Here is a 24,205-nt window from a genome sequence, read left to right as displayed (position 1 = left end):
ACGTATTGCGACCCCTTTAAAGATGGCGTCACTTTCTACTGTGTCTGTGTGAACAACCCAAGTTGCCGCTTGACAAAATTGAAATTTTTTGGCATAAAATATTATCACCGGCTGCACTAATTAGTCGCAAAGTGTACATGAAAGTGCCAGGAATGATTTTCAACTGAAATAGTGGCAGGTGCGTGAGCCATTGTCAGTGCAAATCACAAACGAAAAACAAAAAAGTTGAGCCCAACGCAAAACGCACTGTGAAAAAATGCGAATGTCGTCGTCGTCGTTGTCGTCGTTGCTGCTGTCGCTGTCGTCGCCGCTTTGAGTGTACGTGCGCCGCGTTTCGCACGGCAGCTGCGCTGCTACCAAAAATTAAAGGTGTGAATTTAATTAAAATATAAATCGTGGTGTCCTAACATACATCAGATTATATCAGCAAACCTATTGCTTATCCAGACATCGTTGTCAGGAATGTGCTAAAATTATATATATATATAAAAAAAAGAAAATTGAAGTAAGCAAATAAGGCAAAATAACTGTGCCCTGTGTTCAAATTCTATAAGCGAGTGGGAGCGAAAGAGCAAAGAGAGTACGCGCAGTATCACACACACACACTTACGCTCAGCATAAGCACGGGAGAGCGGAAAACAATCATCATTTGTGGTGAGTGTTGAGTGTTGTTGTTGCTGTTGCTGTTGCCAGGATGATATTTAAACATTTTTATTTGCGAACCGGCTCTACTTGAATTGTAACTAATTGGCTTCATATAAATTTGCTAAAAATGTGCCTATTTGATGTACTATATTTAGAATAATACATGCCTAAGTGTTTCCCTTTCTGTTTTCTGCAAATATTCTTCAGTTCTTTTAAGTAAGCGAAAAGTGTTTCATATACATGTACAGATGTTATTTCATTGCAAACTCACCACACCCATACACTGGTGAGCCATTTGGAGCTCGCTCACTATATATAAATATGTGTACGTGTGTGTGTGTGTGTGTGTGTGTGCTTGTAGTAGTGTTAGTGATTCACAAAAGCAACAACCCCAACATATTATCTCTACTACAAATTTTCGCTACTTTTACTATACACCAACAACAGCAAAAAGAAGGCGATTGCAGCTGCTTCAGCTGTTGTTGCTGTTTCTTGCACTTTTTCACCTGTCGTCGGCATCAGTGTTGCCGTATTGTGCGAATAAAAAATAAAGAATAGCCGCCGCTTATTACGGTTCTTTTTTTTGTTACTCTTCTTCTGTTCTTCGTTTGCCCAAGTGCTCTTTCTATTTCTTGTGTCTTTGCTTTGGTCTCCGCTTCGTGATGTAGAGCTCTCGAGCTTTAGGGGAGACACACATAGTTATACACTCACTCACATACACACGCACACGCTCCCAAATACATGCATACAGAAGCAGCAGCAGCAGAGAGCGCAAACCGAAAAAAACGACTTTCTTTGTGCCGCAGCAGCAGCGGCGCCAGCGGCAGTGATGTCGCCGTCGTTTTAGTTGCCGTACGTCGCTGTCGTCGTCGGTTGGGCGCAAGAAAACCGAGTGCGAAGAAGCAAATTAAAGCAAAGAAAAAATGTAAAAAAAGAACTGTTTAAAAGCTAAACATATTTTGCAAATATCAATATCTACAACTCAATGCAATTAAATGTTGAAGTATGTGTGCCCACACTAAAATAGCTACATACACACGCGCATACGCACACATATTCACTTATGCTAATGCACGTAATGGGCCGGCGGCAACAATTGAATTTCGTTAGTGCTTTTTCAAAATATACATACATACATACGTACATATGTCGTATATATGTATATATTCACTTATATGTGTATATATATATATAAATATTTTTTTACTTTTCAAAGTATATTATTTTTAGAATATCGATTTTGTTGGCTTTCCGCAGCCAGAGCAGAGCAGCCAGAAGCAGCAGCTATGAGTTTTGTGTGTGTGTGTGTGTGTGCGTGTGTGTGATTTTCTGTGTTTGAGTAACTGTGTGTATGTGTGTGTCACAGGCAATAAAGAATGTGTTAAGATTATGAGCATAACTCATATAGACAAAACGTTACCTAACTACCGTGCAAAATATATAAATATACATACAAATGTATACCTCTATGTGTGGAGTGAATAATATTTAAATTGTCTCTTTTCAATTCATTCGGCGATCAAAGCAACTGCGTCTCTCTGCCTCTCTCGCTCGTTGTCTCCCTGTCATTGCTGCTAGCACACGTCGTCATTCTTATTGGCATTTTTGTGTGTTCGTATTTGATTCTTATATTTCACCTACATTATTACCATACACTCGCCAACGCACACACATGCAAGCGGCAGACACTCGAACACACACACACACATGCACACATACGCAAGCTCATAATTCGCTGCTGGTGCTGTGTTTTGCTTTTCGCCATTTGCTTTTAGCATCGTATTCGCTTTAACAAGATCTGTGCGACGACTGCCCTACGCCCACCCGTCGCCGTCGGTGTCGCTGTAGTCTACACCGTAACCATTGCCCACGTCGCAGTCGCAGTAACCGTCGCAGTCGCGCAGTTGCTTATAATTTACATGTGTTGCTTTGCTGCCCTCTCCCCACTCGCACACACACACACACACACACACACACACGCACGCAAATGCAAATGCGAGAAAAAAAGTGCAATTCTGTCGCTCGGGTGTAAAATTAAAACTTGTGTTGTTATTTTTGATTTAAGTAATGATAAAATTATTTTTGCAATGATATATTTGTATATTTTCCTAATGATTGATTGCAATATATTGAGGTATGTCAAATTAATTATTTATTTACATACATATAAAATATATGTGGGAGAATGTGGAACGGAAGTAGCCACCTGCCCACAGACTGCGCTCCATTTTTGAGAAGCCATTTGTTCTATTTCCGTTGAATTCCAATTGGAATACAAAAAGAACGGGTTCTAATTGACTGAATGACGAACCTGCGCTCGCCCAATTAACAAGTTTCGATTGAGCTGTTACGTTCAGCGCTGCCAGATCCGTACAAAATTTCACACATATGTGTGAAATGTGCTTGAAGTACATTTAAGTGTGTATGTGTGTGAGCACACATACACATGCATACAGAGTCTCATTTGGCTATCAATTTATCTATGTCTATTGCGTTTCTTTTTAATTTTTATTTATAATAATTGCATTCGAAAATATAAAAATTTGTAGATGTCGTCACATTGAACGTGACTTTGGCTCGCAGGTGTTGACATTAGCAATTGCAAATGATTTTTATTTGTATTTGTATTTTTATTTATATTGCCTGCTAGCTGCGCAATCAATTTGGAAATATATGGAGATGACACACAAACGATAATTGAAATGGGTATATCGATTTTGGGTACACATTTGAAGCAGCCTGGGTTAAGATACAGCTGAAAATGTCTTTAAATTTAATTGTAGATTCAGGCTATCTCTCTAGTTTCTCTTAAATGATGGCTAATTAGTCGACTGAACATGATTAAAACTCCTTAAATGCCAACGCGTATTGCTTTAATTAGCTTATTGCTTTCTTTTTGTCTAGTTTGCTTAGCTCTGAATTCTATAGCTCAAGATCGTGCGATAAATCCAATCGGACAACTTTCTTGGCCTGTGTCTAGTGCCATTGAAAATTTATGCGAACTTATGAAGAGGACCCTACGAGACACGCAATATGAGAATATTGTAAATAATTCAATTCGTAAACAACTGTAAAATTTCAGTGTCAATTGATGTCTGCTCCATAGATATTGCTATAAATAGATTAGAACTTCAATTTAGATTCTGAAATTGAAGAAGTATTATGCAGTCGGTTTTACTCTTAGTTATTTTTGACTTGTTTTGTAATCAGTGTTTCGCTGCAGTTCTTTTGTTATTTCATTTTTTTTTTATTGGCACCACAATATGCTGTTGTTGTTGCTTTACTTTTTGTTTTCGTTCGTTTGCTTATTGTTGTACCTGTGTTGTGCGCCTGGACATAAAAAACGTAATTCCCTAATTTTGTGGGCGACCCAATTTTTCATTTCACACTCGTTCTTTGTGCTCATGTTTACACTCAGCCTCTGATTGGCTGTATATATACGTATATATGTTTATATATACATATATATGTGTGTGTATGTGTGTGTGGATCACATGCACATATTTCTTTCAACTCCAATACGAAAATATGCAATTGAATTGCTCTAGACAAAAATAAACAACGAAATAAGTTCTACAAATTGCAGCTTTACACATACATACATATATATGCATACATACATATAGACATCCAATTTCCATTGAATTAATACGCAACGCAGTGGAATTCAATCAGTTTGTTGTTTGCTTTTCATTAATTGAAAAGTTTTTTACAAATTATACGTAATATGAAAAAATGTTTTTAGAGGAATATTGTATTACAAATATTTCATTGCATTTGTTTAATTTATTTTATAAATTTTTTCATTCGGAAAGTTGATTTTGCTAGATAATCGGAAAACTTTTGATAAACAAAAAAAAAAACAACAATATTAATAATAACAGATCAACTGCTCTTCAATCATGTTTATATAATAATATAAATTTGCTTATTGGTGAATGAAATTAATGCAAAAAAACATAAAAATCCATACCAAAAAAAAAGAAAAAAAAAAACGCCTTTCTATGTGATTTTCATAAATTTATCTAGAGCCATTTGATGTGTTTATCTATGCAGCTACATGTATCTAAAATACAAATATATATATATACATAGATCTATGTAGGCTACAGGGTAACTGGGTTTTGAGCATGTTCCTATTTTGGCCTTGCTTCTCTTTAATATTGCATTTTTTTTTCTCTTCTCTTTAACGCTATGCGAAACATGCTAAAAAATCAGCTGTCAGACAGACATGCATAAGTGCTATGAAAAGCTATTAAGCGAAACACAGCCGCACACACATTAACACACACACACACACACACACACATACACACGGCAATTAATGACGTTTTTCCTTCAGACGTTCAGCTCGTGAATTAATTTTAGATGTGGCAGCAGCAATTCAAATACGGAAAATGTGGAAAAATGTTTGAACAATTTTTCTACATTTGGTCTAATATAATATTTAACAAAACTTCTCCTCGTCTTCAAGTGCAATTTTTATTTTGAGAATAAATTGCTTAAATTAATATGCGCTTATTTTTAGAAATAATAATTTCAAATATTTTTTTCTTGCTCAAATGCCAGCTGCATGAAATCATGAATGGCCTTGAATTTAAGTGAAAAGAGAGAATGAGAGAGAGAGAGAGTGCGCGAGAGGGAGAGAGAGAGCGCACAAAAGTCAAGTGCAATTAGAATTGAGCTGAAATGATTGAGGAACAAAAAATCTCAGTTGCCTGAAGCAAAACAAATAAATTAAATTAAATTAAACTTTGCTTAGCATATTTCAACTACATTGGCTCCTAATTAAATTTGAAATTTTATACATTTTTTTTTATACATTTATTGTATTCTCCTTTGTGATTTATTTATTGTGTTTATTTAGGCGGTGCCACGCCTCTGAGGCTTGGCATTGGGCTTTATATCTTATCTAACTCAAATTTTATCTGTCGCATAGGCCTTTTTGAATTGTGCTCTTTAGTTCGCTGGATGGCAGCCACGCCCACATAACGCCCCTCATTTGCGTGCTTATCATGATTAAGAATAAGAGACAACAGAAAAAAAAATCTTCTTTGTTTAAACAACAAAAATTAAACTAACTTTGTTCCACCTGCATAATCTTAATTCGAGACTCGAGAGACTGTACGTAACTTAAGAGCATCAAGATTACCCAGTAGGTATATGGGGAGCAATCAGATAATAATTCGTATATATTCGTGTATTTATAAATTTTCAAATTTGTTTATTTTTTATGCCGATAGACAGACGCAAACCACAATATAGACACAAACAAAATCCTAGGGATGACTACAAATATCAGCTAGATCCGATATCGGCGCCTAGAATGATTCAAATAACAAATATCTTTCAGTCTGGGTGTAAACGATTGGGTATATTTGTATATTGGAGACAATTTAGGCATGGGAATAATAATTTAGTAATGCGTTCACCCTGGGGCGGCTACATGTATCAAAAACTATTTTGCCATAAAACCTCTCTTAGATAAACATGAAAATATATAATATATATATTATATGCCATATATATGTATATACATTTATATACAATATAATAAACTCCAAGCAAATCGGTTATTAACTGTTATCCGTGATTTATAGCAGGTGCAGCACACATATAAAAAATTTCCATGAAATTTCGACTGCAGAGCGAAGAATAAATATAGATAAATGATTACAATATTTATGCACACATATGGAATATATAGTGGACTATATATACATACAATATAGGTAAATTGAAATGTATATAAATTTGGTGTACATAAACAGACAAGACAAGTTGGTTAGCCCCTCACCTATGGCGAAATTTGCTAGCGATAAGGCTAGCTTTTGTGATATAGTTTCTATACTATAGACAAAAAACAAAAATGCTTAGATTGGCGCGTGTTCTGAAACGAATTTTGCATTTTATATGCTCCGAATTTATTGTTATTGTTGCTGTTGTTCGTCATTTTTAATTAGTCAAACATTGCTCTCTCTCTCTCTCTCTCTCTCTCTCTCTCTCTCTCTCTCTCTCTCTCTCTCTCTCTCCCTCTCTCTCTCTCTCTATCTCTCTCTTCTTTGTCTCTGACTTTATGGCTACGACAGTTTGAGGGGTTCATGTTTTTGTTCTTTTTCATTGTTTAATTAAATTGAAAAAACAATTTGACTGATATTTGCTTTTGTCTCTTGACTTCTGCGCCTGCTTAATGCCCTGTAGTTAAGAAAGGGAAGGTATACTAAACGAGCAGTGAGCATCATTGGTGAAAAAATCTATGAATCAAATTGAAAAATTTAATCTTGTGACCTTAATTTTCCAGTATGTGAGTTCTATATGTAGAGTTAAGGCGATTGTTTCTAAATATATCTAGATTTTTATTCAAATAACTTCTAATGCGTTTTCTTCGCTCCCCTTTCTCTCTTCCATCTTGAGTCTTGCTACAGTTGCAAATTCGAATTTTTGTTTCGATTTTTATATACGGCACGTTTTCATGTTTAATGTCAATAGTCTTTCATTCTTTGTGTACCACGTCTTTCTCTTTCTCTTTCTTATTTCTCTCAGCTCTAAATATTGTTTCATGTTATACTTATTAGCCGAATTTGGCAATTTAGTTAGTAAATATTAGCTATTAATTTACTTAATAATGCATATTACAGATTGTGCTTTGTTTTTTGTATATCATTTCTTTATCGCCTTTCTATGCGATTTTCATAAATTCGAATAGGCTCTTGGACTATAAACTAAACCAGTTTTCGTTCTCTATTTACTCGCTCTTTATCTCCCTCTCTCTCTCTCTCTCTCTCTCTCTCTCTCTCTCTCTCTCTCTCTCTCTCTCTCTCTCTCCCTCTCTCTCTCTGTCCCTCTTTTTTTTATAGTATTTTATGAAAATAAACTTATGGTTATTTAACAACCAGTTTATACTTTATGGCTTAAAATAAAAAAGAAGCTAAATATATTTATACATTTGTATTCACGCATACACGAACAATGAAGAGGTGGCAAGCCAGGGTATCTGCCTGTCTGTCTGTTACTTATTATTATTACCATCTCTTCTTCCTCTTGGCCGTTTTCGTTTTCGTTTGGCCTACAGTTGAAGGATTTCGACATTTGTCTAGCTGTTGGCCTAACCAATTATGTCTTCTTTAATATGGCATGCCACACATAAGACACAACACGTCAATTGAATGGCGGCTGATGCAATTGCTGTTGCCGTTGCTTTGTCGTTTGCTTTCACTTTTGTTTATATAAGCAGGTGATAATTGTTGAGGACTCGAGGTCCAAAGTAATAATTGCAATCGCTCTATTCTGATGAAAGCCTCTGATTGTGTATGTGGCTTATAATTAGAATTGTGGCTTGGCTTGTTACCTTTAAATAGAAATTTCTGTGTTTGGCTTTGCTATTTTTATGATGATTTTTCCTCCAACTGTGGCGCTTGCCATTGCGTGTCTTCTATCCATGTCGTTGACTATTTGGTTGCGTCGCTTTTAATTGCCATTAGCCAGAAGCAGCAGACGAGGGAAGTGCTGCCATGTGCCGGGTGCCGAGTGACGAGTGCCTAGTGCGTCAATTTGTGGCATATGCTGTGAACTAAATTGAAATTATCAATAAATTGAAATTGTTTGTCACTAGAAAAGAATACAGAAAGAATGACAGAGCAAGAGAGAGAGAGAGAGAGAGAGAGAGAGAGAGAGAGAGAGAGAGAGAGAGAGAGAGAGAGAGAGAGAGAGAGAGAGAGAGAGAGGGAAAGAGAAATTGCATATTTGCAACTGCTGAGAATAATGCCCTTGCCGATAAAGCCTCAAAGCTAATAGAAATGCTGATGATGAATATGCTGAACTATTGGCTATTGACTAGTTTGAGTGCTGCATTTGGATTTTGTACAACCTTCATGGCCCAATCATGAGGCTTATTTGTAGTGGGAATAGATATGTGAGAGTCTATTTATGGAATGTGAAAGGAATCAATCGTAAGAGTAAGACATTGAGCATGTGATGCGCTGAGAGACTGCGGCTGATTCTAGTTTAAAAAGAACTAGCTCTTATATCTTCTGAGATCGACGTGTTCATACATACGGACGGACGGACGGACAGACAGACGGACAGGGCTAAATCGACTCAGCTTGTCGCCCTGATCAAGAATATATATACTTTGTGGGGTCTGCCACGCCTCCTTCTGCCTGTTACATACATTTCTAAAAAACCATTATACCCAGATTTCCCCTTTTTTAATGAGTTCAGGGTATACAAATAAATATGTTTGGATATATTTGAGTTATTTAGCTAATATTATGAATTATTTAAATAAAAACATATTTAAATTATATATTTTAGACTATTTAATTGTTTCTGAAGCTCATGCTGAATGCTAGATTTTACGCAAAACTAAAATGCAACAACTGACCTAATTCCCATGAAAAATGGATAGAAATGTTGTGCGGGACTTGTGCATGTGTATGTATGTATGTATGTGTGTGTGTGTGTGTGTGTGTGTGTGTGGACGTGTTTGTATGCTCTGAGCTGTCTAAAAAAGAAAACCAAAACAAATAAAAAATGCAGCCCCCGCAAATGTCGAGTGGCGACTGCAAGCCCCAAAAAAAAAAAAAAAAAACCTCTGATATGAGTGTAGTCAAAGCAGGCAGCGCTGAGGCAGACCAACAGCGAACACCCAACCACCCACACACACACACACACACACACGCATATATGCAGGCAAGCCAGAACTGTCACTGCAGCTCACTCTGGACATTTTCCTTAGTTGCTCCTTCTCTCTCTCTCTCTCGCTTTATGTCCCCCCTCAGTCATTTGCAATGTGCTGTTCGCCTTGAGGCACACACACACACACACACTTGCATACATATATATAGTGGAAAAACTTTCGATTCATCGACTGCAGTTGCAGCATTCATTTTGCCCAGCTTAAGCATAGGGCGCTAGCTAGGGCAGAGGAACAGCGGGGGAGCAGAGGATGGGTGTGGGGTGTGAGGGTGTGCAGCAGCTGCTGCTGAAATCTTATAAAACTTATTGTTCCGTTTCCTTTCACTTTATGTAAATTTAACAGCGCATTATACCGCTACACACACATACACGCACACATACAGTTACAGTTACAGCATGCTGTCGCTAATTAGAATGTTGCTATTCTATTCGGATTATGCCAGCTAAAGTCTTTACATGCTTAAGTTAAAATTGCATTTAAATAATAAATGCAAATAATAAGAATTACAAAAATGATAAACACTTATGGCATTAATAGTAGAAGCCGTCACATACGAGTTATCACTGTACTTTGCCATTTGCTTATTGCATGCAGAATAAACTTTTGCTCTGCCTGCGCTGGGTCGCAGCTTGATGTGGGATGCGACTGATTTGATTGATTTGATTTAATGACAGCCTTTAGCTCTCACAATGCTATCGATGCTGCTGCTGCTGCTGGGGGGAGCTGCTGTGTGGCACGCTCAGTGATCAGATGTTGCTAAAAGGTCAAGGCTAACACGCTAGCCTCAGCTTAGCTGGAGTTGCACGGAAGCAAAAAAAAACTCTCTCTCTCTCTCTCTCTCTCTCCCTCTCTTTCTCCCCCCCCCTCTCTCTCTCTCTCTTTCTCCCTCTCTCTCTCTCCCTCTCTCTCCGTCTCTCTCTCTCTCGCTGCTCAGGGCTATTTAGCCGGACAAATCGCTTAACAAACAGCATGTGAAGTACCTGCCACGCCCACACTAAACCGCCCACCATCAATGTACACTCCTCCGCCGTGCTCCTCTTCACCTTCCACTTCCTGCTGTCAATTTCAATGGAATTGCAGCTCTTGACGCATTTTCACATTTTCACATTTTACACGCGCATTTTCCTTTGTGCAATTTACTTGCTGTTGGACGGCGGATGCAACACGCAAGGCGCTTGCCACGCCCCGTTGCCAAGTTACTTGTGAAACGCCCCTGAACTCTTGTCAGGATTTGCCATGTGCCAAGTGCAAGCGTGTGTGCCCATATATGCGTGTGTGTGTGTGCGTGTGTGTTTCTATGTGTGAGAGTGCCACATGCGCTTCAGAAACGTGCACAAAATATTGCTGCGTAGTTTATATCAGCTTTTACAAACCAACCCCAAACCCTCCCCGCCTCATCAATCCCCTCACCCAGCTACTACCCCTTGCAGCAGCCCAAGAGCCAATGCCAATTTCTTGAGACATGATTTCCAAGTACGCAGCGAGCCAAGCAAATAAACAGTGCGCAGTTTGTCGCGAATAAAAACAAAGCATGAGAAGAAGAAGAAATAAAACCTAACTCGAATTGAGCATAATTAAAGAGTATAAAATATGTCCTTTCATATGAGGTACTACTACAACTAATAATTATAGTGATAATAACTAATAATCATTATAATAATAACTAATAATTATAATAATAATAATACGATAATAATAATAATGATAATACAACATAAGTAATGATAATAAATCATAATGAATCTGCATCTAATGGAAATGTCAGTTCAAGATATATTGCTACTATGAAAATATATGCAACAGACAGCAGGGGGCGTGGCAACCCATAAACCATCTTAATATGTTCTTTATGTACATATACGATGATTTATTCGTCTGTAAGCCTTAAAAACAAGGTGCCAATTATAACTAAATATATATATTTCTCTCTACACAGTTATTAGCGTATATTAAAACTAGAAGCTTATAATTCACCATAATCTATAGTTAAATTACGCTTTTTAGCCGTAGCTTAGTTACCACAAAAAAGTAGAAAATGTTACAGTACACGAATTTCGGATGGGTCACCCCATATCCCATGAAACGGCGCAACATGCGTGAGCAAACTAAACGAATAGAGCAATAAATGAATAGATAAGAAAAACTGATCTGATCTGAGTTAAAGTTTTGCATTGAATTGTCGGAAATTTTATTTTTCAATATACAGTAGAATCCGGTTATAGCGACGATTTAACCAAAAGGTTTTTTCATATAAGTTTGTATAAAGACCAACCAAGACATCGAATTTTCGTCGACATAGCCGGTTGGACGCTTTAAGCGGAGTCGTTATAACCGGATTCTACTGTATTAATATTATACTATAAATATGTGCAAATCTGATATTCGTAACAATATTAAGAAAATTTCTGAATACTATAAAATATTATATAAATATGTACATACGTACTACATATACAAGTACATATTACATATATATGTGTAGATTCCCTCGATCTGCTCATTGAATAGGGCAAAAATAAAAGAGAGGCAGACAGCAAACGAGTATTTCGAAAAGCAATTGAAAAAATGGTAATAAAAACAAAACACGTTGATTTCCATTGACGTTTCCAGTGTCAACGGCAAAAATAACAACAACAACAATTTGAGCTCTAGCACTAACAAAAATAGCAACAATAATAAAAAACGAAAATAAGAACGAATGCGCAACAGAAAACGCAATCAAATCACAATCAACCAATGGAAAATAAATATTCATTAAATATTTGCTCGCTCACTGAGAGAGAGAGAGAGAGAGAGAGTGTGTGTGTGTGTGTGGAAATAATAATAAGAAAATCGTAACTGATGGAAGGGCTCACACAAGAAAGCGGACACTTGAAAATAGGTGTGGACAGCAGGTGGGGCGACACACTCGCTGTGTCAGGTTAGCTGAGGTCTTTTGCATATTGATGATAGCCAAAGTTGACAGTTGGCAAAATTGTAGGCAGTTGCAATATTTATATATCGATTATGCATGGAAAATCAATAGACACGCGCCAAGCAAGCACACAAGATAGAGAGAGAGAGGGGGAGAAAGATGGGTTTAAATAGAGACTTGGAGAGAGAGAGAGAGCGAGCGAGAGAGGGTGGTAGATAGAGATAGGCCATCATCGGTTGGGTGGTTTTGCTTGGCTTAGTCATTAGCAACGCCAACGATGACGGCTAAAAGAAAATCTTGAAAAATGCCTCGACACACACACACACTCACTCAAACAGCAATAGCAAAGCTGTCTCATTATTTTGGTTTTCCTTCTACTTCTTCTATGCCCTGTATAGTTATATGTATGTATATATATACGTTTCTTTTTTGTGTGCGCCTAATAAAGTCATAAGGTCAGACGCTCAGAGAGTAACAAAAACACAAAAACAACAACAATAAAAATAAAAACAACTGTACAACATGCACGAATTAGACGACATATTGTTGACCGCGTTCTCACCCAATGGGCAGGGCAGGGCAGGGCAGGGCAGGGCAACCAACCAGGCGGACAGACAGATAGACGGACAGACAGACAGTCAGTCAGTCAGCAGATAGACAGTCAGATTAGTCAGCGGCAGAGCAGAAGCTCTATATAGTCAGGCGAGCGTTGAAATGCGAATGACTATCAAGGTAGCCAAGCACTTGAACTCTATGCAAAGGCGTCGAACAGCTCTTGAGAACACTTGAGCACTTAATATACTCCATTTAATCTATAATTGCTTGAATTAAGAAATTAATATATAAATACACATGTATGTATATACATGTGTGTGTATGCATATGGAGCGAATGAGCGCTGATTTATATTGAGTAAAATGCAATAATTAATGCTGATAAAGGGCAATAAAATATATTATTTAACAAAAAAGATATAAATAATAAATATATGAAATAAAAATAATTATTAAAAATAGAAAAAAATGTAACATAATAAAATACATAAAAATAATAATTGCAAAATAAAATAAATAATGAAATAAAAATATAAAATAAAATAAAATAAAATAAAAAAATAATAAAATAAAAATAATAGTAAAATAAAAATAATAATAAAATAAAAAAAATAATAAAATAAAAAAAAATAAAACAAAATAAAATAAAATGAAAAAAATTAAATAAAAAAAAAATAAAAAAAATAATAAAATAAAAATAATAGTAAAATAAAAAAAATTAATAAAATAAAAAAATAATAAAATAAAAAAATAATAAAATAAAAAAATAATAAAATAAACAAATATAAAAATAAAAAAAATAATAAAATAAAAAAAAAATAATAAAAAAAACAATAATAAAATAAAAAAAATAATAAAAAATTAAATAAAAAAAATATAATATAAATATAAAATACCAAATAATAATAATTGGAAAATAAAATAAAATAACTTTTTATGATACAAAAATAACAAAAATAATAATTATTATACAATACAATTAAATTTATTTATATAATATAAATAATATATATAAAACTATATAGCAAATTTTTCTTAGTTAAGTCAGATAATGCCATAGTTTTTGTATATATTTTTACAGGGTATCTATTTAGTATAATGTATTTGCAAATTGTTGTTTTAGTTGTTGTTGTACATTTTCGGCTAGCCCCAAGGTAACATTAAAGTTGTTTTGCTTCTGTATGTATGTGTGTGTGTGTGTGTGTATGTGTGAAAATAACATAATAATTGCTGACTCCCCCCCTTGCTGTGTGCCCCCTTAATAGTATTCGTAATTGTGTCCCCAGCTGTCGCTAGTACCGTTAATGGTGGGTTTCCTTTTCATTTTCATTTCACTTATATTAAATCTCCGGCGGTGTGTGGTGCTCTCTCTCTCTGTGGGCAGACCATGCCCACATAATATGAAAATTAATTGAATCAAGTTTGTGTAAAATGCATTTAATATTTTGCCAACAGGCAGCCAATCTCCCACTCTCTCTCTTTCCCCTTACACACATGCACTTTCATCTACACATATACACATATATCTATATACTTCAGCTACAAATGAGAATCCTTACAATGGCCAATACAGACAATAGAGCTATGCAAACTCAGCTGTAACATTTCTAGCAATTCTGATGGCTTTTGTAAAGCGACTGGAAAAACGGGAGCTACTAACTATGGAGAGAGAGAGGGTGTGTGTGTCGGAGGGGGGGCGTGGCATTTGTACAGTTCCGGGCAGCGCTGCAACTTGGTCGTTTGTCAATCGAAATCAAGTCGCCCACATCGCTCTGGCTCTTGTCTCGCCTCACCGCAACATTTTTGCATTTACCAAAGGCCCAACAGCTGTCGCCAGTCGAAGTCAAAGTCGATCGACGACACTCATACGCCCTGTCCAACAATTGCAACTAGCTCCTTCTCTCTCTCACTCTCTCTTGTTCTCTCTGTGTGTGTGTGTGTGTGTGTGTGTTAGACGTGTTTAACATGTTTCCACTGGCTTTTCTCCCACTCGTGTGTTGTTCTCAAGCAAACATAGAGATGCAAATACATATATTGGTATACCCTAGGCAAAAGCCAGGCAATTGCGAAACTAAATGGCCTTGTCTAAACTCTGTTAATAGCTAAAACTAATTTGAGTTTTTTTTTGTCTTTCGAGCACTTTAAAGTAAACTTTGCTTATTTAGTTAAATGCCCGATTGGCATGTATGGGAAGCTCTTAAAATTTGCCAAGTATATACTATTTGATATAATAATACAATAGATATAATAATACAATTAACGAGCAGACACGAAATCTATTCTACTTGCAATGTATTTATAAAGTCAGACGGAAAAACGTGACAGTTCGTGCAGTCTCGTAATATAATATATAGTTTCGATCTGACAGAGTCTATTGAACTTGCCGTAGCGTTTAGCATTGAGCCGGGGTAATCTAGCCTTTTTTTATAGCTTTATTGCGGCTGTAAATTGTGTTGGGCTTAGCGCAGCCTCTGCTGGAAATGAAATCAACGCGATGTTAAATTCAATTTGTAAAGTGCAAATTGCATTTGATAGTTGACTCAGTTGCGGTTGGTATTTTATTTTTACTTGTGCATGCGGGATTAAGTACAGCAGAAGCTCAACTGAAGAGAAAAGGCATAGAAAGAGAAATAAATATAAATAAAACTTGAGGAAAATACTATGGGAAAAGTTATCATGTTTTTAGGCTCTCCCCTGATCACTTCTATGAACCGAAGGGATTCGTTTAGATGGAGAACTATAATATAAATATCGCAGACTAACCTTAACCTGTTCAGTACACTGTAAATAAACTCCTATATGGTTTTTGTTTTGTATAATTAGCAAAGCAAAATGAATATGACAACTGAAATCAGAACTTTGCCTCTTATCTATATGGCAAGAGCATTAAATGGAGAAGTGCCAAGCATTTTGATTAGATAGCAAAATAATAATAGTAAAAAAAAAACGATTGCTATACTTGTTCTTGAATTGAAATGGAGTATATTGGCTTTTGTTTAGGCACTTGAATTATGAATATATATGTTTAGCTATGACTTTTTCTTATATGTATATACTGAATACTCTTTCGATTAAAATGGCGCTGAGAACTTTTAGAAGATCTATACAAACATATTGAATTTACAGCTATTTTTGTGGACTGTGAACGAGTATTAATACAGTCAGTTGCACCCAATTGAAATGTCGCTCTTCCTTGTTCGATGTTAACTTATGATATTTATGTGTTCGATCGATTTGATTTGATTTTTTTTTTTTTTTTTTATATGTGAGTGTTTCATATGAGTTAATGCCGTTCTTCTTCTTCTTTCAATTGCAGTGCATGTGATGCCAAAAATAATAAGAAATTTGCAACCAAGAGAAAAATCGTGCTGAAGCAAGAGCGCCTTTACACACACACATACATATACACACACATAGACACACACACACAACCGCAACCACAACCACAACCACAACCATACACACGCGCACACACTCAGAGCGTGAGAGCGAGCGCGAGAATATGTGATCCGTGCTTATTTTTTTGTTGTTTATTGATAGCAAATTCTCCAATAGTCTCTCTATCTCTCACACACACACACAGAAACGAATTGATGTGCCATTCAGAGCAGCAAGCTACATAGAAGCTAAGCGAGTATTACAACAATAACAACAACAACAAGAACCGCAATAAGGCGCATATAGAAAATGCAACAATCCCTCCATTGAACAAAAATCAAACAAACCAGAAAAGTCAAGAAAACTACAGAAAAGCAAACGAAGCAACACACAAACAATACACAGGTGAGTTGCAGGTATTAGATTTGCAGTTAGGCATTAGATATTAATTCCTATATATGCTAAGTTAGTATTTTATATGAATTGCTTGTATATAAATATATATTCATATGAGAATGAATGTGAAATTCAGAACTGTGCATTGATTGTCAATCAAGTGAACAATTAATGAAATAGTTTAGCATGTAAAATGTCTATTTATATGTGTTTCATTTGATCTATGAATTAGTGGTCAAGCAAATCAGTTGATCAATCAAGCAAACGTTTATTTAGTCAATTGGACTAGCGAATTTAAGCAATAGTGATAAGAGTCAATCAGGTAAATGGGTTTAGTATAAGCATTCAATCAAGTTGATTCACTATAAGCAATCAATCAACAATCAATCAAGTGAATTCAGTATAAGCAATCAATCAACTTATCAATCAAGTCGATTGACTATAAGCAATCAATCAATCAAGGCTATTCAACTAATCACTTGATTCAATTCAATGTAAGGAATCAGCTGATCCATCGATTCAGATCAGTATAAGCATTCGCCATCGATTCAGCATAAGCAATCAATCAATCAAGTCAATTCACTATAAGCAGTCAATCAACATATCAATCAAGTCAATTCCTTATCGGCAATCAATCAACTAATCAATCAAGTCGATTGACTATAAGCAATCAATCAACTGATCTTTTGGGTCAATTCAGTATAAGCAATCAATTAACTGATCAATCGAGTCAATTCACTATAAGGAATCTACTGATCAATCGGTTCGGATCAGTATAAGTAGTCGCCATCAATTCAGCATAAGTAATCAATCAATCAAGTCAATTCACTATAAGCAATCAATCAACTAACCAATCAAGTCAATTCTTTATCAGCAATCAATCAACTAATCATTCGATTCAATTCAGCATAAGCAGTCAATCAACTAATCAATCAAGTATTGACTTGTAGTGAATTGACAAGTAGTGAATTGTCACTATAAGCAATCAATTAACTCTTTGGAAATCCAAGCAGTCAATTAATTGATTTGCAAGTCTATCAATCAGTCAATCTTGAATCAAGCAGTCAATCAAATTTATAGTGAATTCCATCTTGAGTCTTTTTGTAAGTTATTCAATCAATCACTCAATCCATTAATTAATTAACAACTTTATTTCGCTCTTGCAGTGTAACGAATTTAAAACAACTACAACAACAAGGAAACAAGCTGCTAGCAGCAACAACTACAGCAACAAAAGCAACAACATCAATTGAATCTTCTACTTGAGCAGGCTTCACGCATATTAAATGCCAAGATAAGTCGTTATACTATCAACACCGCCATCAACATAACACAGCAACTGCAACAACACCAACAACACGAACAGCTCAAGGAAGTGCCCAGCATACCGTTAAGGAGTCAGAGTCGTGGTCGTGCATTACGTGGCACAAAGTATTGCAAGACGCCAAACTCAACGGCAAAAGTCGCCAACATAACACATAAAATATTTGGCTGGCTACGCAAGACGCGCACCAAGAAACCAGTCGCAATTCTCGGCAGCGGCGGCAGCAGCAGCGGCACCACCACTGAATTCGAGGACGAGGACGAGGGCGACGCGGCCGTGGGCGAGGGCGTGGGCGTGCGTGGGGGCGTGGTGAGGCGTGCAACCGGCACTGCAGCCGAAAATATATCTCAATTGTCAAACGTTGGAATCAAAGCCGGCAAGCTGAATACCACACAGTCAGCCACGGAGACCGCCGCCATCGATACAAACGAACCCAAATCTGAAAAGATGTCATCGGGCACGTTTGTGGATCGAATCGACCCGTTCGCCAAACGTTCGCTCAAAAAGAAGAGTAAAAAAAGTCAAGGTTCCTCGCGCTACAGAAACTCTCAGGATGTTGAGCTGCAGCAATTGCCGCCACTAAAAGGTGACTGAATAAAAAAACTAAGACTCACAAATTGAACAATCTATTAACTGAATCCATTCATTTCTAGCTGATTGCTCGAGCCTCGAACAGGAGGAGTTGTTTATACGGAAATTACGTCAGTGTTGCGTATCATTTGACTTTATGGATCCTGTGACGGACTTGAAGGGCAAGGAAATCAAACGTGCTGCTCTCAATGACCTATCCACCTATATAACACATGGTCGCGGCGTGCTTACGGAGCCGGTCTATCCCGAAATAATACGCATGGTAAGCAAATGGGAAGCTAATAAACCAGAGGCAGTCCTATTGAACTCATTTCTCATTTCATTATTTCTTTTAGATTTCTTGCAATTTATTTCGAACATTGCCGCCTAGTGAAAATCCGGATTTTGATCCAGAGGAGGATGATCCAACACTGGAGGCGTCTTGGCCCCATTTGCAGCTGGTATACGAGGTGTTCTTGCGCTTTTTGGAATCCCAAGATTTTCAGGCGACCATTGGCAAACGTGTGATCGATCAAAAGTTTGTGCTGCAGGTAAACGGAATCATCAGATCGATATTATACACACACACATGTATTAAAAATCATTGAAATTTGCAGTTATTGGAACTGTTCGACTCGGAGGATCCGCGAGAGCGTGACTTTCTGAAGACGGTCTTGCATCGCATCTATGGCAAATTCTTAGGCTTACGTGCTTTTATACGAAAACAGATCAATAACATATTCTTGAAATTCATCTATGAGACGGAGCACTTCAATGGCGTTGGTGAACTGCTCGAGATTCTTGGCAGGTAAGTGAAATGAATGAGATCTCTAAATGAAGTGAGGACTATAGAGATGGACTATTTTTCTTGCAGCATCATCAACGGCTTTGCCTTGCCATTGAAGGCGGAACATAAACAATTTTTGGTTAAGGTCCTGTTGCCGTTGCACAAAGTCAAGTGCTTGTCGCTCTATCATGCACAGCTGGCGTATTGCATTGTACAATTCCTAGAGAAGGATCCATTCCTCACCGAGCCGGTGGTGCGTGGCCTGCTCAAATTTTGGCCCAAGACATGCTCCCAAAAGGAGGTGATGTTCCTGGGTGAAATTGAGGAGATCTTGGATGTGATCGATCCGCCACAGTTTGTCAAAATACAGGAGCCGCTGTTCCGTCAGATAGCCAAATGCGTATCGAGTCCACATTTTCAAGTAATTTATTACAAATATATTGATCTAAATAGAAATTAAACAATATAAATCCGTATAGGTTGCTGAACGTGCTCTATATCTGTGGAATAACGAATATGCCATGTCGCTTATCGAGGAGAACAATCCTGTCATAATGCCCATCATGTTCCCGGCGCTCTATCGCATCAGCAAGGAGCATTGGAATCAAACGATTGTTGCGCTTGTTTACAATGTATTGAAAACGTTTATGGAAATGAATTCAAAGCTATTCGATGAGCTAACATCCAGCTACAAGGCGGAAAGGCAAAAGTAATTCGGTCTATAAATAAATTCGAGTTGATGTTAAATTAATTGATTTTTCCTTTGCCTTTGCAGGGAAAAGAAGCGTGAACGCGATCGTGAGGAGCTGTGGAAGAAGCTGCACGAACTCGAATCAAATCGTTCCAGCGGGCGCGCCGCAGGCGGCAGCGCTGCAACGGCAAACAGTGCAACGTCCGCTGCGGCGGCGTCGGCTGCTGCAGCTGCTGCTGCGTCGACGTCGGGTTCGTCATCAAGCACAGCCAACTCTCATCAGCAACAGTCGAATAGCAGCAACAGCGTTGCCGCTGACAATAATCCTGCGACAGCAAATGCAAAAAATAAATCCGAGAAGCCAGACAACTAAGCAGATGCAACGCGAAGCGCGCTGGAAACTAAATGATAAACAACAACAACAGCAGCAGCAACAACAACTGCAACAGGGGCAACAGCAACAATCACAATACAGTTAAATGCAAGAACAACACGAACAACAATAACCACAACACACACGAAATGTCAGCCGGCTCACGCACACCCACACACACACACACACACGTACATCTATATATACATATATAAAATTAAAAAAGAATCAAAGAAAATGAATTAAGTATAAACGTTTGTTGAGCTGGCGCTAAATAGTTATAAACAAACAAAATGCAGCTTATGCTAAAAACTTAAAAGCAAAATAAAAATAATAATAATAAAAATAAAAATAAATAAACTAAATTGTATACTCGTTTAACAAGGACACCAAAAGCAAGTCGGCAGGACGCGTTGTGAGTTTTGCAAGCGGCGTGGCTACAACTACATGCATGAGAGGAGCGCAACAAAAATTCTACATAATATAATAATAATAATAATAATAAACACACACACACACACATACATATTATAAATACATATAAATATATATATATATTACAAGAGCAAGCAAAAAAGAAGTAAAGATGAGAAAAAAGTAATTATTATTAATTAGGTTTAAGCTTAAAGAAAGTAAAGCAAAACGGATTGAATAAAGCGTAAAATCGTTTATAAGTGAAGCAGAGAAAAGCGAGCCTCAATGTTCGATGAATGTTAAGAACACGCATTGAAAATATTATTAATGAAAATAATAAATGTAGCAGAGAAACAAAATAAAACAAAGCAAAATAAACAACTAAATGTGTTGCTAGCCTAGAACAGCTGCCCCAACAGCACACACACACAGACACAATACACACACACACACACACACACCCACATAATAAACACTGTAGTTAACGTTTTCTATTGAACGCTCGCGCTCCCCGTGCACACACAGGCATTCTAAATGTGTATAAACTATATAGCTATATATATATATATATTGATATATATATGTATAAATTAAATTTCGGAAGCATTCGAAATTCGAGCAGTCTCTGGTATGTGTCCAACTTTCAGCTTACATATATAGGCAAAAACCCACTGAGAACTTCATTTGTATAAAATGCATATGCATGCACACACATGCATATGTGCTGTGTGTGTGTATATATATATATATATTGTAGTAGACTATGCAAAATATAATAATAAACTTTGTTACTTATCTTTAAGTGTTGCACATGCCGTCATCAACTTTCATAAAGGAAATTTAAGTAAACAACTGTTCCAAAACAAAACGAAAACTAATTCGATATCTGGAGTAAAAACTATATGCATATATGATATATATATAGTATATATATAGCGGCATTCATCACAAGCGAAGAGAAGAAAATTGAATACTGAACAACTTTTACATATACATATATAATAATAATAATAATAGTACATCAAATGCTGATCTATATACAAGTATATATATATATATTTGGAATGTATGTGTACATGTTTTGTGTAGCGTCTCTTGTAAGATTAAAGTTAAAAACAAATTACAAAACTATAAATTGAGAATGATTTAAAAAGAAAAAGCAAAAAGAAACAAAAATTATGCATTGTATAAAAACACAGTTGTAGGCTAACAAAAAAACAAATAAAACCGAAATAAACATGCAAAAATTAAAGTCAAAGTTAGTTTATAGTTTGAAACTCATGCAAAACCTAGAGCTAGGCAACACACACACACACACACACACACACAGACAACTTTCACGCATTTCATATTTATGGAATATGCTTAGAGCAGCGGCACAACTAAAAATAGAAATATATAATAAAATAAATATATATATATATATAAAAAACTAATCTCTTCTTGACTTTTTTCTGCCCTTTTCAAACTCTTCTACAAAATGCGCACAATTTCGAAAAACAACAAATTCTATGTAAATACTTAAAAATTAAAATTTAAAAAAGTGAATCAAACAATTTTATAAGAAAAAGCCGCTGTTCTAAAATAAATTTAAAAAATATATAGACACTCATCTATGGCACACACATTTAACAAATTTACATAATCAAAGGCATATATGTATGTACATATATGTTTACTTCACGCCCATTGCAAAATAAAGTATCTAGACATGCATTAAACAAAAGTTGCAAAATATAACAAACATTAATTACAACAATACATATAACTACATATATATATATAAATATATATAGTACATCATATACAGCTGCGGTCATAAAAATAATACACCAATGTTGAGCGAAACGAATTGATGATGGGCTCAATATTTAGAAAACAATGTGAAACGAAGATTGAGTTGAATATAAATTGTTATTAATTTAGACGTAGATGTTGGGTTGATTATTTTTTTGAGTGCAGCCGTATATATGTTGAATAAAATTGTGTCTGTGAAACGTCAAATATGATATGCAAACATATGAAGAGTTACAAAAAAAAAAAAAGAAAACAAAAAACAAATGAAAATATTATTTAAAAATCTTATAAAGTAAATATGCAAAAACGAAAATTAAACACATAATATATACATATATAAATATGTATAAATGAATCTAAAGGAAAGTTTTGCATCTTTATATTAGAGAGAGAGACAAAGAGAGTAAATTAACTAAAAACTAAAACGTTTCAAAAGCAATAGACTCAAAGTAGAAGTGGATAAGATGAAGAAGAAGAAAACTCATTTGCTGGCATGTCACAAGTTGCATCAGTTAGGAAACTAACTCTATGTGCAAATGGCAGAGTAATTTTCCCATGCAGCTCTAGCAAAGCAATAAAGTAAAAACTAAAAAAAAAAGGTATCTATTAAAATTAAAATATTAAAGAAAAAAAAAGAAGTTGCATAACTAACTATACAAATCAAAGTTTAGCAAAGAAGAAAAACAAAAATATACTCACTTCACTTTCCTGAATGAGTATAAAATCAAGTAAAATGCTCTAGCCACATGCCACATGCCACGCCCCCTACTATATCCTGTCTAGCAGCAGCCGCATAAAACTCTCTTAGTTAATGTTAAAAATTCACATAGAAAAACCAAGTGAAAATGCAAAAAAAAAAAAAAAACAAAAAATAAATTAAAATATTAAAAATATATATTAAATATAGAATTGTAAAAAAAAAAAACACAGAAGATATGTTAAAAATGCCTGATTAATGAGAACACATATATATATGCGTACATATATGTATATCTATATAAGGAGTTGTTCTGTATTTTTTTTTTAATTTGTGATTTTTTTTTTAATTTTTTCTGTTGCACTCTGAGTTAATGTTTTTAGCCTGCTTTCTTAAACTTGAAACCATTAAATATAGTTTGTATGTATTTATATGTATAAAAATAAATAATATAAAGAAGCAGAGTTATAAAAATAAAAACAAAAGCATGTTAAAAAAAGAAAAAGAAAAAAAAAGAAGATTAGCCAGCTAAAAGTCTAAGCAAAACTCGTTAAGTACTTTTAGAAACAAAGAAATAAAAATAAAAAATATTGTACTAAAAAAATATAAAAATAAAAATAAAGTCGCATCATAAAGTAAAAAAAAAAAATGATATAAGTCGCTTTAACAAATATTAAAACATATTGCATAAATTATAAAATGTGAAATATTTTCTTATGTTCTAGACTTGTAAAGACATCATATAACCTATCTGTGGAATTTTCTTGGTTCGTATTGTTCTAGGTTTTTCAAATTTTTCTATTTATTATTTTTCGCCCCAGAACATAAAGAAAAAAAAAAAAACAAAAAGAACTAAAATCTTATGCTGAGTATAAAAAGAAAATATATACATTTAAACCAAAAGAACAAAAAAAAAGTGAAAAATACAAAGAAATTATGAGAAAATAAATGAAAATGAATATATATA

The 24,205-nt window shown here is 35.4% G+C and overlaps 1 protein-coding gene and 1 long non-coding RNA gene across 2 annotated transcripts; both read left to right on the top strand.

The window, feature by feature from the left end:
- The first annotated feature begins 8 nt into the window (after positions 1-8).
- Positions 9-18,104, top strand: LOC149092037 (uncharacterized). The gene is made up of 3 exons (XR_016196201.1): positions 9-654; positions 16,128-16,594; positions 17,752-18,104. It is a non-coding gene; the product is annotated as an uncharacterized LOC149092037 (long non-coding RNA).
- Positions 18,105-23,756, top strand: wdb (serine/threonine-protein phosphatase regulatory subunit widerborst). The gene is made up of 7 exons (XM_018101417.2): positions 18,105-18,495; positions 18,563-18,762; positions 18,836-19,030; positions 19,097-19,287; positions 19,354-19,687; positions 19,746-19,975; positions 20,042-23,756. The coding sequence occupies exons 1-7, from the start codon at positions 18,357-18,359 to the stop codon at positions 20,328-20,330; spliced, it is 1,578 nt and encodes a 525-aa protein (XP_017956906.1). The 5' UTR covers positions 18,105-18,356; the 3' UTR covers positions 20,331-23,756.
- Positions 23,757-24,205: the final 449 nt, after the last annotated feature.

This window comes from Drosophila navojoa, chromosome 2 (genome assembly GCF_054131105.1).
Source record: "Drosophila navojoa isolate 15081-1374.11 chromosome 2, UAZ_NAV_1.0, whole genome shotgun sequence".
Lineage (NCBI taxonomy): Eukaryota > Metazoa > Arthropoda > Insecta > Diptera > Drosophilidae > Drosophila > Drosophila navojoa.
Note: the sequence above shows the minus strand (reverse complement) of the source record. Positions and strands in the feature narration are given on the sequence as shown.